Source organism: Nematolebias whitei, chromosome 4, assembly GCF_014905685.2.
Source record: "Nematolebias whitei isolate Nwh7 chromosome 4, NemWhi1, whole genome shotgun sequence".
Lineage (NCBI taxonomy): Eukaryota > Metazoa > Chordata > Actinopteri > Cyprinodontiformes > Rivulidae > Nematolebias > Nematolebias whitei.
In genome coordinates, this window is record NC_056501.1 from 12973426 (window position 1) to 12986000 (window position 12575).

The 12575-nt window shown below is 37.0% G+C and overlaps 1 protein-coding gene across 1 annotated transcript in view; it reads left to right on the forward strand.

Annotated features, from left to right (window-relative positions):
- The window catches only part of diaph2 (diaphanous-related formin 2), a 461650-nt gene that overhangs the window by 125 nt on the left and 448950 nt on the right, over positions 1-12575 (forward strand). The window contains exon 2 of the mRNA XM_037675202.1: positions 520-850. Coding sequence (XP_037531130.1) covers positions 767-850 — 84 coding nt within the window. The 5' untranslated portion in view covers positions 520-766. The remainder of the gene's footprint in view (positions 1-519; positions 851-12575) is intronic.

Below are 12575 nucleotides of genomic sequence, written 5' to 3' on the forward strand. Positions count from 1 at the left end.
GTTTAATGTTTGAGCTTAAACAAGGTTTGTTGTGTAGCACTCGCTCATTGCTAGCTTGGCTAAGTGTCCAGCACTGTAAAGTGTCCCAAGCACAGAGAACAACGGTGATTTTTTTTTTTGTCTATCATGTCAGCCTTTTATTAAAGCTGATAAATGACCGTATTGTTTGTTGCAAAACGTCCTGGTCGCAGCTTGTTCAGACTGTCAAGCTATTTCCGTTACTTCATCATAAAGAAGTTAGACCGTGTAAGTTTGTTTCCTTTAAAAGAATAACCAGTTAATTTTATGAATGCGTTGCTTCTGTTTTCATACTGCTGTTTATTGTTTTTAGCTAACTTTTAGCCACGTTTGTTTACATGTTAGGAAACCGTTAAGAAAACGGCTGCTCTTGCAAGATGCCCCTACTGAATATTAAGCAAGTCTACGCAGGGAAACACGTGTGAATTTGTTCAACGAAACGCCCAAATATTCTGTCAGAGGTAGTTGTTAATTGTTGTTTGCACAATGTTGTACTTTCAGAAAGCTGTGTTGTGAACAGACTTAAGCGCTGCGCCCGGGGGAAGAGAACAGGACTCTCAGAACCACACCTCTCCGGTTCAGGCAGCCTTCTCTTCAACATTCGGATGCTGTTTGGAAGCACACGACTTTCCCACTTTTGAACGGAATGAGTTTTGAAAACACCTAACCTGGATGTTTTTGCCCGTGCGAGTTTTGTGAAAGGCCGAACTTTTGGGGGGAGACGCGTTTCCGGAACTTTAAAACTACAATGGACCAAGCCAGCGGTGGGGAAGACCCGAATAAACCCTCCAAAAAGAAGTCCAACGAGGATGAGGGTAAAAACAAAAAGCTGGTATGTATTTGGAAGCAGTGTTGCATGGAAGTAGAGATTGAGAGAACAGTCACATCCTGAAATCCTATAATTATTGAGAAAGTTGCTTAAAGTTCTACTGCTCTGTAGGTTAAAACATCTGTAAACATGCTGTCAGCACAGGACATTTCTGTTCAGTGATGGATGAGTCTGAGACATTAATGTGTTATTACTTTTTAATGTATCCCCACACTGAGTGGTTAATAGCAGTTCGAGTTGAGCAAAAGATCTACTTTTACGCTGAGTGCTTCACTTTTTCAAGGCACTAAGTGGATCATATGATTATCTTATCAATTCTCTCCCTGAAAGTTTTCTGAAGAGCACTCCTGTTGTGACAGCTGGACATAAATACTGCGTGTACAACGTACACAGAAATGTTACTAGGTGACTTATTGTGTGGATGGTGTCAGTGGTGTTTGTGGTGGTTTTATGAACGCTGTGAGTGTGTGTAATTGATAAAGCAAAACTTTGGTCATCCTGCGGCCAGTGTGTTTCAGATAACACCTTAAAGGAACAGTTGGTGTTTATTTCATTTATGGTGCCAACATCAGCATGGCCTGGTGCCAGAGTTCATGTAGAGAGAGGAGCGAGTCTGTTCAGATAGGGGGCAAACCCGAATCATTACTTGGTCTCGAGTGTCACTCTTAGATCCTGTGTGGATGATCATACCTGATCAATGTGGCTGAAGTTTTGTTGCGGCTGCTGTATGACGTGTGTACTTGAAACTTTTAAAATGTCAACTTGGTTGGTGATTTTACTTGTTGACTGTGTTGAGTGTATCTTTCTGTCCTGCATATCTGAAGCCAACATCTGCCACATTAAACAGGGTGTAAAGAACAAAGCTCTGCCACCATGCTGTCAGCAGCTTTAGAAAGTACAGTCAGTGAGTAATTCTGTCATTAAAGAGAAAAAAAATGTGCTTGTGGGTGAGATTAGTGTGGAAACTTTAATGCTATTAAACTTTCTGCATGATGTCACTTCTCATTTTCCAGTAGTCAACTTTTTTGCTAAATTCTTGACATTAGCTCAAGGACTACATGCATAGAACTCTGACATGGACCAAGTTGAAGCTGTAACGGGACCAGCCTCCCTATCAGCTGGTTCAAGTTTTAGATTTAGATTTATAGTTTGGCGAGCTCAAGAATTTATATTTAGATTAGAGAGATTGGACTTGTTGAAGATCATGACTGGGATCATAATTTTTATTTTGGCCTTCTACAATTTTTTGTCATCATAGAATATTAAAACATTGCTGAAAGATTAGAATTGGACTCTGAATTCAGTAACAGAACCCCATTCTGGGCCATGAAACATCAAGTGTGGGGTTTTGAGTTCATGTCTCAAATTCAAATTAAATTTAAAATGAATTGCAAACAGCTTATTTTTCCATACTTGCTATTACAGATAAAACCAGTAGTCATAAATAAATACAAAGAGCACAATGATTGTCATCAAAGTTAATGCTCAATAATCCAGGTAAACAAATTCAACAAAGTTAAGTCAGGTCCTCTGGACGGTTTCTCTTTTTGTTGAGATGTTTCGTCCTTCATCCAAAGGACTTATTCAGTCCGACGAGCCACAACAATGAACCACTTTGGCTATGGCTGCCTCAGAGGAGTCGATGGGGGGGGGATGGTGGACTCCAGAAACCTTACCATAAAACTGGTTGTCCCACTATGTGAGTAAGCCACTTACGGGACTGAGTTTGTTGTGGCTCCTCGGACTGATGAAGTCCTTTGGATGAAAGACTCAGCGTCTCAACAGAAATAAAGAAACCATCCAGATGACCTGACTTAGCTTTGTTGCACAATAATTATCATTACTCTCTGTCATTATGATTAATTGAGTAATTAAACATGTTTAAATGTAATTCAGTCATTTATAGTTGGGGTTTCAAGTCTCAGCTACTGTTATTTATTTGGGGTGGCTGTAATTGGAGTGGTTTGATTCCTAAATCTGAAAAAAACTGCATTCTTGGGTAATTTACATCAGTTGATCCTGATGATATGAGTGGGAATAAATGGAGCTGAGCTCATTTATTCTTTAGGCTTGTCTGTGATTGCATCAGGACCGTTTTAAGTTTTGTTGCACAGTACCACTGCATCATAGGCCGAGACGTTGGGTTATGATTTTTATGCAGAGACTACATCTTGAATTTGATGAACGCTATGAAAATAAGTTTACCTTGTGACATGTGGGCATTTTTACTAACCCTAATGATGCACCTAAAACAAAACAAACAAAAAAACATGTGGGATTTCCTGCTGGTGAAATGCAGCCAAGCTAACATTTGGCTGATTGACATAGGCTAAAGTTTTTATTTGAATGTCCAGCAGGTTTGTGGTGATGCACTGAAATGCCACGTGTGACCACATCAAATTTAAGTTTATTGTTGCATTTTGTGTATATAGTTGTCCTAAAACCTACAACAACCTAAAATTACTGTTTATCTGAGTGGAATGTTGTAAACTTGAAATTGCCAATTGTTCAGACTAAAGTTAAGGCAGAGGAAGGTTTGACGTGCCAGACAGGAAATCCCAGAGTGAACTCGTGTGGCATGTTCTCCCAGAGCCAGGGTGTTGTTTTGAGAACATGTGAGGACAGCCTGCTATGCATATCCTGCCTCCAAAGTTTAAAATGACTTCACCACTTACCAAATCCCTTCAGAGCAGTCTATGCAAGATGACTGCTTTTAGTTTCATAGAGCAGTCCTATGGGCGGTCATGTTCCTTGTTGCTCAATTCTCCTCAAGCCCAAACTGTTTGCAAAAATCTCAACGTGGCTCTGACGGAGGAAGTGATTATTCATCCCTGGGTGGAGCCGTAGTTTCTCCTCTTTTGTCTATCCCACTTATGCACACTATGGGCTCAAGTTTGTATTAATGTAATAAATATTTTTCTAAAAGAATATAAGTACTCGTCGGTTAAAAAGGCATATAAAAGAATGTGGGACGTAGTTTAGGTTGCCTCTTAGTCCTCTAATTTGCCTTCAGCAAAATCACGTCAAGCTTTGGAGAAAAAAACACTTAAAGCTGTGTGTTTGCTCAACAAGTCACTGGGCTCGATTACATCACAGCAACACGATTTGGGCTATGGGCCCATAATGCAGATACTCAGCATAGTCAAGGACATTCAAATACCTTAACGCTGTAACAATCCTAAAACCTGTCAGCAGTTTGTTTCTTTTTTGAGAGAAAATGGAAGTATGCTTTGCTTTCAGGCAAATGCAAGGTGCTCATTTAAAAGAATTCAGTGGAGCTGGTCTGACATTAAGAAACATTCCCTCTTTGTATACGAGAGTAAAAAAATGCCCTGACAATGCAAAATGAGAGACGACTCTTCCTACTCTGTGCAGATTACAACGGGGCAGTATATGTTTGACCGTGCATATTTTCAACCTACATGACGATTAAACAGACACTTTTATATGTGTCTGCTTTAAAGTGTTTTTTAAAAACGTTATCAGTCATTGTTAACTTTTATCTTTATACATCTTTGTAAATATTGCATAACAATACGGCTTATATGTTTAGTCAAATCAATTCATTTTGTAAAAATTAAAAGGAAAAAAGGGGTTCAGTGCCAAATGCGGTAGTCCCTCGCTACTTCGCAGTTCATTTTTCGTGGACTCGCTCTATCGTGATTTTTCAAAATAAGATTGGACATGACACACAATCGGCTGATTGATGGATGAGCCGCACGATCGGCACAGATTTTTTTAATTCAAAAATAAATTTAAAATTATTTAGCACCAGCTGCAAGCTTCCTCCTGCAGCATGTCAGACCTCTGCTCTGCAGCAGAGAAGTGGGCGTGGCCATAATTATTCCTACTTTGTGGTTTTTCACTTATCACGGGGCCTCAGGGTACCGATCCCCCACGATAAACGAGGGACTACTGCACTGCAAAATGATTTTATAACCCGGTGTGTACCTGTACTAACAGTTTAACAGTTATTTAATAAAAGGCAATTTTAAAAGTCAGTACAAGTAGCATGCCTGTGGACATGCACTGAAAAAAAAAAGGCTCATGTTGCATTGACTAAACATGGGTCACTAATAAAGTTAACATAGGTAACTGTATTCACATATCAAAGTTCTTCTCATTCCTATACTTCATGCTGTATTCTTATACTATATTTTCTAACTACAGAGACTGAGAAGTAGCTTTTCTAGAGTGGTGTTGCCATGGAGCTACTTGATAGTTTTTATGATGCGCGGTCGTGTTGAGCTGATGTCAGGACCTTTGTTTCTCTGCAAAGTTTGCTAGCTTGTGGAAAATCATGCACCGTTTTAACTGGAACACTGAAGTTATGCAACAGCAGCTATGTGATGGGATAGATTGCAGCAGCAACACATGTAGGTTTAAATAGTTTGGCGCTCTGTCAGTACCAGTTATTTGGGCAATACTTCAGTCAGTACGTTTTTGATAGCAACATCACATCGCCATAGTTGTGGATGTGCATTAAAATACTTGAATTTAGATTTGTAAACATGTTTGTATTGAACTGAACAAAGTGTTAACAAATGAAACTTGAAGTTACTGTAGTAATTTGAACTTTGCACTTGCTGTGTTTTTGTCTTATTCTGAGGATTGTTGTGTCATCACACAATATACCAAGGTTTGTCTTTATCCATCCATCCGCCTTCTACAGCTTTAAACTGTAGTTGGATCCGTAATCGGGTTGCAGAGGCAACAGGTCCAGGAGAGAAACCCAGACATCCCTCTCCCCAGCGTCACTTTTCAGCTCGTTCTGGGGGATCTCGAGGTGTTCCCAGGCCAGAGAAGATGCACGATCCCTCCAGTGACTTCATGTCTCTATATCTTTTTATGATTAGTTACATTTCTAATCGGAGACTGATCTGGTTTGTTTTAAAAGACATGAGTCATTTATTATAATTGTATTTTGTTCCAAACCTTAAAAGCATCAACCTGTTTAAAACAGGTCTGTCCTGTAAATGAGTCCTCAAGGCTCAATGAGACCAACCTGTATAAATAACGGTTGGAAAAAAAAAAGTTGATTCAAGTTACAACTTTTGCAGATTATTCATTTTAGATCTGCATTTCAGGTTAACAGATTATTCACTTGTCAGTAAATTAGTTAATTTGGTCATTTTAGAGCATCATTAACAACAGCAAATTAAACAGTGGCTGTGATTTGCATTAGCTATTGCAAGCCTGGTTTTTAATCAATATATGCTTCCCTGTAAAGAGAGACATGTTAGTCCATGTTGAAATAAAAGAAATGTTGCTGTTTGAATGGATAAACCTGCTGGGCGGCTGCAGATCGTGTATGTTCTTATTAAACATTTGTAGACGGATCAAGAAAAGAAACGCAAACATGGAAAAAAGTTGTATCTTAAAAAAGTAAAGATTTTTTTAAATTAAATTTGTTGACATCATAAGCGCTATAACAAACTAAAATTTAACAGTTTATGTAATTACAAACAACGCTAATTAGAGCATTATATCTAAAAGATATCAGCACGCAGATTAAGTTGCACCAGATTTTCCCAGCAAATATGGACCTACTGTTTTCACAGTAACATAAATACCTGCTAACTGCAAATGAGTTTCAGTGGTAACTGATTGGATTTTCATTGAAAAGGTTATGTTCACAGTAGTGCATGATGTTTTGTTGAGCAAGCTAACTTTGCTGTGTTCCAGCATGGCCTTGATACAAACTGCAACAGAGGCAACTTTAATAAGTTCATGTAACTATATCTTGTCACATGAGTTTATATGGTATAGTGTAATCTGTAGACCTCAAATTGACCTTTTTGGTCATTTTAATGATTAATATCAATACAGTACAGAAAGAAAATGTGTTGATTACAAAAGAAAAGCACACAATAAGGAAGTCACTCTTTTTAAAAGCCCATCAAGTCCTTCCAAATTTAAAAATATAAACTTTTCAGTTGGAATCGAGTGTGCATCGAGACAGTGAGAAATCTTTGTTTTGACAATATTATGTTGTAAATCATATTTAAATGGAGACTGTGCTGTTTCCAGGGAAGTTTGTGGCATTTTAAGATTTCAGTTGTTTGATATAGTAGATTTAGGAAAGCCTCAGAAATTAATTTAAAAGTTGTGTTAGCATGTGGCCTCTTTATTGACTACCTGTGTGTCCAGTGTGGTTCGCCCCCAACAAGCATTCTCATGCTACTTTTTCCTACAATTTCCTAATTGTGCATTTTCTAATGTGCATTTAATAAATATAGGTGCAGCAGTGTTAGGAGGACGTGTGAAAAATGTCAGGAAACGGGCCACATGTTAGTGCTGTAATGGCATTCAGGAAGTTGGAGAGAGGAAGTGGCTCAGAGTGCTAAATTCAAACAGTGGAAGAAACTGACAGACTCACTGGTCTAATTTAATCCTCTCAAGTTAGTCCAAGTTATTAAGAAAAAGTCTGCATAAAAGATTACTCTTTCAGGCATAATCTTTTCATGTACGAGTACATGAATCTTTCTTATAAATCTGTCATAGTTACATGAAACGGTTTGATGGTTAGACTATATTGTAACTAAGTTCTTGCACAGTTTAATGTAAACCAAGAGGAACAAGATTTCCTGCCGCAACTCCACTTACATCAAAACAAATACACTTCTACAAGTTTGTTTTTAACTAAGTTTGGTGAGATGTAGAATTGGTCGTAGTCAGTTATATTATTTCAATTACATTGAATTTGTGTACGTTTGAAAATATAAAATTGGAGTTGTGTTGATACAATTTGTGAAATTAAATTAAAGTTAAATTGCTGATATGAGTCATACTTTGTGATTTGAAGTGAAAGACAATGCAAAACTATATTTCAGAAAGTTTACTGTATGTCAGAGTCAGTTTCTTTATTGTCGTTTGCACCACATGTGGTACATGTGGTGGAATGAAATTATGCACACAGGGTCCCAGTTACATCCAACAATAACATGTAAAAGAAAAACCGTAATAAGATCTATGATATGAACCAAGAGAATCAACTAAAAATTCGCTAAGCACTATTAGCGTAAAAACAATACGCCCAACAGCATATACTGTATTAGCCATTCTAGCAATCTGATTGTAAATTTGTATCAAAGACTTTGATAGTATATGAATTTTTGTAAACAATTTTCTGTGAAGAATAGTGCCGAACAGAGAAGTGCTAACATAAATTGGCACCACATTTAAATATTTTTCAGTTTTATTGAAAAAACACACCAAAAAAAACCTAATAACAAACCAGCTTTGCTAAGTTACCACCAGTATATCGTTTTTTATGTTTAATATCATCAGCTACCATTCTAGCAACAGCTTGCTGATGTTTTTGTATGTCATCAGTTTAGACAAAAATATATTTTCATTCATTAGTACAGTGCGGAATTTAGTTTAATTAAAATTAAACTTTAATTAAAGAAATATTTTGTGGTATTTGATGCTCTGGGCAATTTTAGATTTTTTAAAATATATTTTAACTCCCTGTTTATAATAGTTATACATCTTTTCTACTCGGATTTAGACAGTAGTTGAAGCTTTCTTTTATCTGAGAGAGAAATAACCCGAAGGCACTGAGTGCTGTGTTGGTCTGCTCTGTCACATGATCCATTTGGTCACTGTGGAGCCATTCAGTGCTCGCTGGACTAGCTTTTGTGTGCTTCCCCTTTTCAGCAGTTTCTGTTTTAAGATACTATAAACAGTACCAGCACTTGTTCTGAAATGAAAAGGCTTTTTTATACTATGCCCTATTAAAGACTTAAAAAAAAAGAAAAACTAGCAGATTAATTCCTTGCTCAGGATGAGAGAGATCAACGCAGACTGCTGGCTTCCGTATATAAATAACTTTTACTAACTGGTACAATGTCGAATGTTATAGAGTGCCCTGAGTAGGAATGTGCGATATGGCATAACATTCATATCACAATATGTACTGTGAAGGGTGGCGATAACGATATATATCGCAATATGTTTTTGGTATAAAACTTGCAATAGGAATTTAAAAAAGCATAGGGTGTCCTTTTGCATCATATATTTTGAATTAAGAAAATTCCACTACTAGGTCCAGAGAGTTTTTAAATAATAAAAATATCAAGTATTGGGCTTCTTTCTTGTAGTGCAAAATATATCAAATGTAGTTTTAGCCATATGTTTTAAACAAAATAATATGTTGTTAACTCTTAACAGTTTCCATTCTTCACTTAACATCTTGACATCATCACGTTGTGCTGCCACTGCAGGCAAAAGCGAGTTATTTTAATGGAATGGCCGATGTCCGATATAGAAATTTAACGCTAATATCAGCATATACCGATACCATGCCGATAATATCGTGCATCCCTAGTAATTACCCTTTAGATTTTTAGTCTCAGTTTGAGTCTGTGTCACGGCCGGTGTGTGTGTGATTTGTTTTGCAGACACAGCTAAAATAAAACAATTATAAAATACTGGATTTAATTCTATTTTTATCTGTGAATTTGGGACAGGTATCTGCTTTGTAATGAAATATTTAAGATAAATGTTGTAGACTATTAGTATTTACATTTTATCACCCCTTTACTGTTTGCCCATTCTCTCTGCAGTAATAAGCTAATGCCATGATTTATTTTGACTTTGTGAAAATGTAGGCTTCGAGACAAACTTAAAAATAAAAATTTTAAGGGGCCATAATTGATTATATTGACATCCTGTACGTTTTAGAATACATTTCAAACATCATCATTATATTTTTTACAAATTTGTTGGTGAAAAGGCTCCATTTTATGTTAAATGGTTCACTGCAGGTCTACTGGTTGTTCAAACAAAATTCCCAGAACAAGACTGGCAGACAAAGCCTTTAGATTTCAGGTGCCTTTAGTTTTAATCATCTTCAGATGTGTGGCAGATACCCTCGCTACCTTTTACCATTAAGCTCAAAATTAATCTCTTTGAAAGAGAGAGGTTTCATTAATAGATGTTGAATACTCATTTATTTTAATTATTTACTCTTAAATTTGATTTAAAGCACGTTATTTAAATTTTTATCATTTGAGTTCTTGTTTTTCTCCTTTTCTTTATGTATTTTGACATATGAGTTGTATTAAGGAGAGCAGTAGAAGTTAAGCTGTCTCTATATTAGCAATTCTTTTAACTCTCCTAAAAATGAAAAACAATTATTAAAATAAATGAAACGATTTTATTTAACTGCAAAAGAGAAAAGATAGGAAGAAACACAGCAGAAACCTAAATTGGAGCAACAAAGCTGTGACTCAGAGCAATAAAAGTAACCTATGATCACAAATAAAAACATTTATCTCAATAAAACCTTAGTAGAAACGTGACCTTACTATTTGCTGAATTAACACATAACAGTACCATGGTACCAATGGGACCATGTTGCTCAGAGAAACCTCATTGCTAATCAAACGTCACTGCTAATAGGACCATGCTGCAAACTGGACCATGTTGCTATGATAACCTCACTGTCATCAGAACCACTCTGCTAATAGGTCCATGCTGCTGTAGATTTATTTCTTTTTCACTTTTGGTGCCTGTTTCTGTATTTTGTTGCATGCTTTGGTATGGCTGTGCTCAGTCGAGTGGCAGCTTCACAGGTTCCCAGTGCAATCCCAGTTTGTTAGTTTTGGGGGTGGCTCCGAACCCAACTCCACTCGCACTACCATATTTTCTGCTGTAAACGTCGCACTGCCCTATAAGTCGCATCAGCCCAAATATGTCTAATAAAGTGGAAAAATCCATAAATACGTTGCTTTGTCGTAAACGTCACATCTATTATGCGTCATCGCTGACGCGTCGTCACCACTGACAACCCGAAAATGTGGTCCGAACCCAGAAATGTTAGCCGGGGTTGTGGCAAAAATTGATTGGCTGCCAAATGACGACCGCGGGAGCGTGCACGGGAGAACTTTAACAAGAATTTAACAAGATTAACACTTAAAAACAATTATTTGTTTGCTCGAAATTATAGTAAAGGTTTGTCTCAGTTTAACTTTTCCTTAATAAATGCACTTTAATGGTCAAATCAGCTGCATTTTCAAAAGCCGATACGCAGAATCATGAACACGCAGAGGGTGACTTGCTGTCCATTTCTTCGAAGTTTAACAAGAGATCCACCTAAAACAATTATTTGTTTACTCGACTGTATAGTAAAGGTGTGTCTCAGTTGAACTTTGACTTAATAAATGCACTTCAATGGTCAAATTAGCTGCATTTTGCTGAGGCGGTGCATCAAAATGAAGCCGATTTGACTGTTGCTCCAGGCAGATAATGATGTCAGGCTGTGGTAAGCTGACTGTGTCATTAATAGCCACTTTTACCTATTATATGATACAACGGCATGCCATACTACTCGACTGCCATCTAGCGGCTGAAAACGGGAGTGTTCAATATTTTCAGTCAGAATGAATGAACATGTTCATATCTCAGCCAAAAACTGGTTTATAAATATGGGGAACAAAATTCATAAATACATCGCTTCGGTGTATAAGTTGCAAGGCATGCAAATTATGCAAAAAAACGCGACTTATAGGGCGTAAAATACGATAAACGTGTGAACTATAGCCGAACCGAACTTATGAGAATCGAGCTGCTGTTGTTCAGTGTATTGTTTTGCACTATCAGTGACTAGCGTAGATCTTAGATCTTTTAGCGTGCCGTTGGGCGTTTGTTTAGCGTATATGTTAGTTTATATCTGAGATCCTTATTTACTGTTTCTCTTTACACTTCATATTTTTGCTATTGTTGGATGTAACTGTGACCCTGTGTACACAATTTCGTTCCGCCTCATGTACCACATGTGATGCAAATGACATTAAAGAACCTTGACTTGATAAAGTGTATATTTTTTTGTTTCTTTGCTTTTAAATTTCTGTCTGACCAGACTCAGCTGTGACACAAGCACAGCTGTGAGCAATACCAACCAGCTGACCTGTTTTTCTTCATATACACTTTGTTTTAGATTTCAGGAAATGCAGCAGGCTGAGGGCTAAAACAGTTTTTATACATTTGGAAAAAGCCCCAGTTGTTTAAAATCTGGCTACTGTTAGTTGATTAGCACAAAAGGTACATTTTTTGTGCCTATTATTAATTAATGTGCTCTCACAAACTGCATTTTATGAAAATACCTAATAAGTGACTTGTTTACATTCCTTTAGTTCTTGCTTGTTTCTCTGGTATTTGAGAATTCAGTGAATTGGCAACAGTGAGGCCTTGTGTTATAGTACCCGTAGGTCTTGTTAATGAAAAGTCTGTTTTTATCTAATAAAGTCACTTTAAGACTAAAACATGCTACTGCATTTGCTTTTTGGTGATGCTCTGCAAATACCAGTGTGTATGTTGTAACCTTCACTTTGTGAGGCCTAGGCAATGTTTATACACACACTTAGAGATCATCAGCGCTTTGACTCTCTGTATTTACATGTAAAATAACTCACTGGTTCACAGCCAGTTTGCTGCACATCAGTGTAATATGCAGGGCTTTATAGTTACAAAGACAGCCGCTGATAGTGTACCAAAGCTTTTTTTAAAAGTAATTGAACTTGTTTGGTTGATCTAACTCGGTTACAAATATGGTATTTAGTGCAGCCTGATGCCTTCCCCTCAAATTGACCATAATTGAGGCAGTGATGTCCATTTTATTGAATTACACAGAGATAAATTAGGTCAATTCAGTGATTATGACAGTGACAAGGAAACAACTCGTTAATGCAATTACATTGAGTTTAGCCAAACTTCAGTTTTC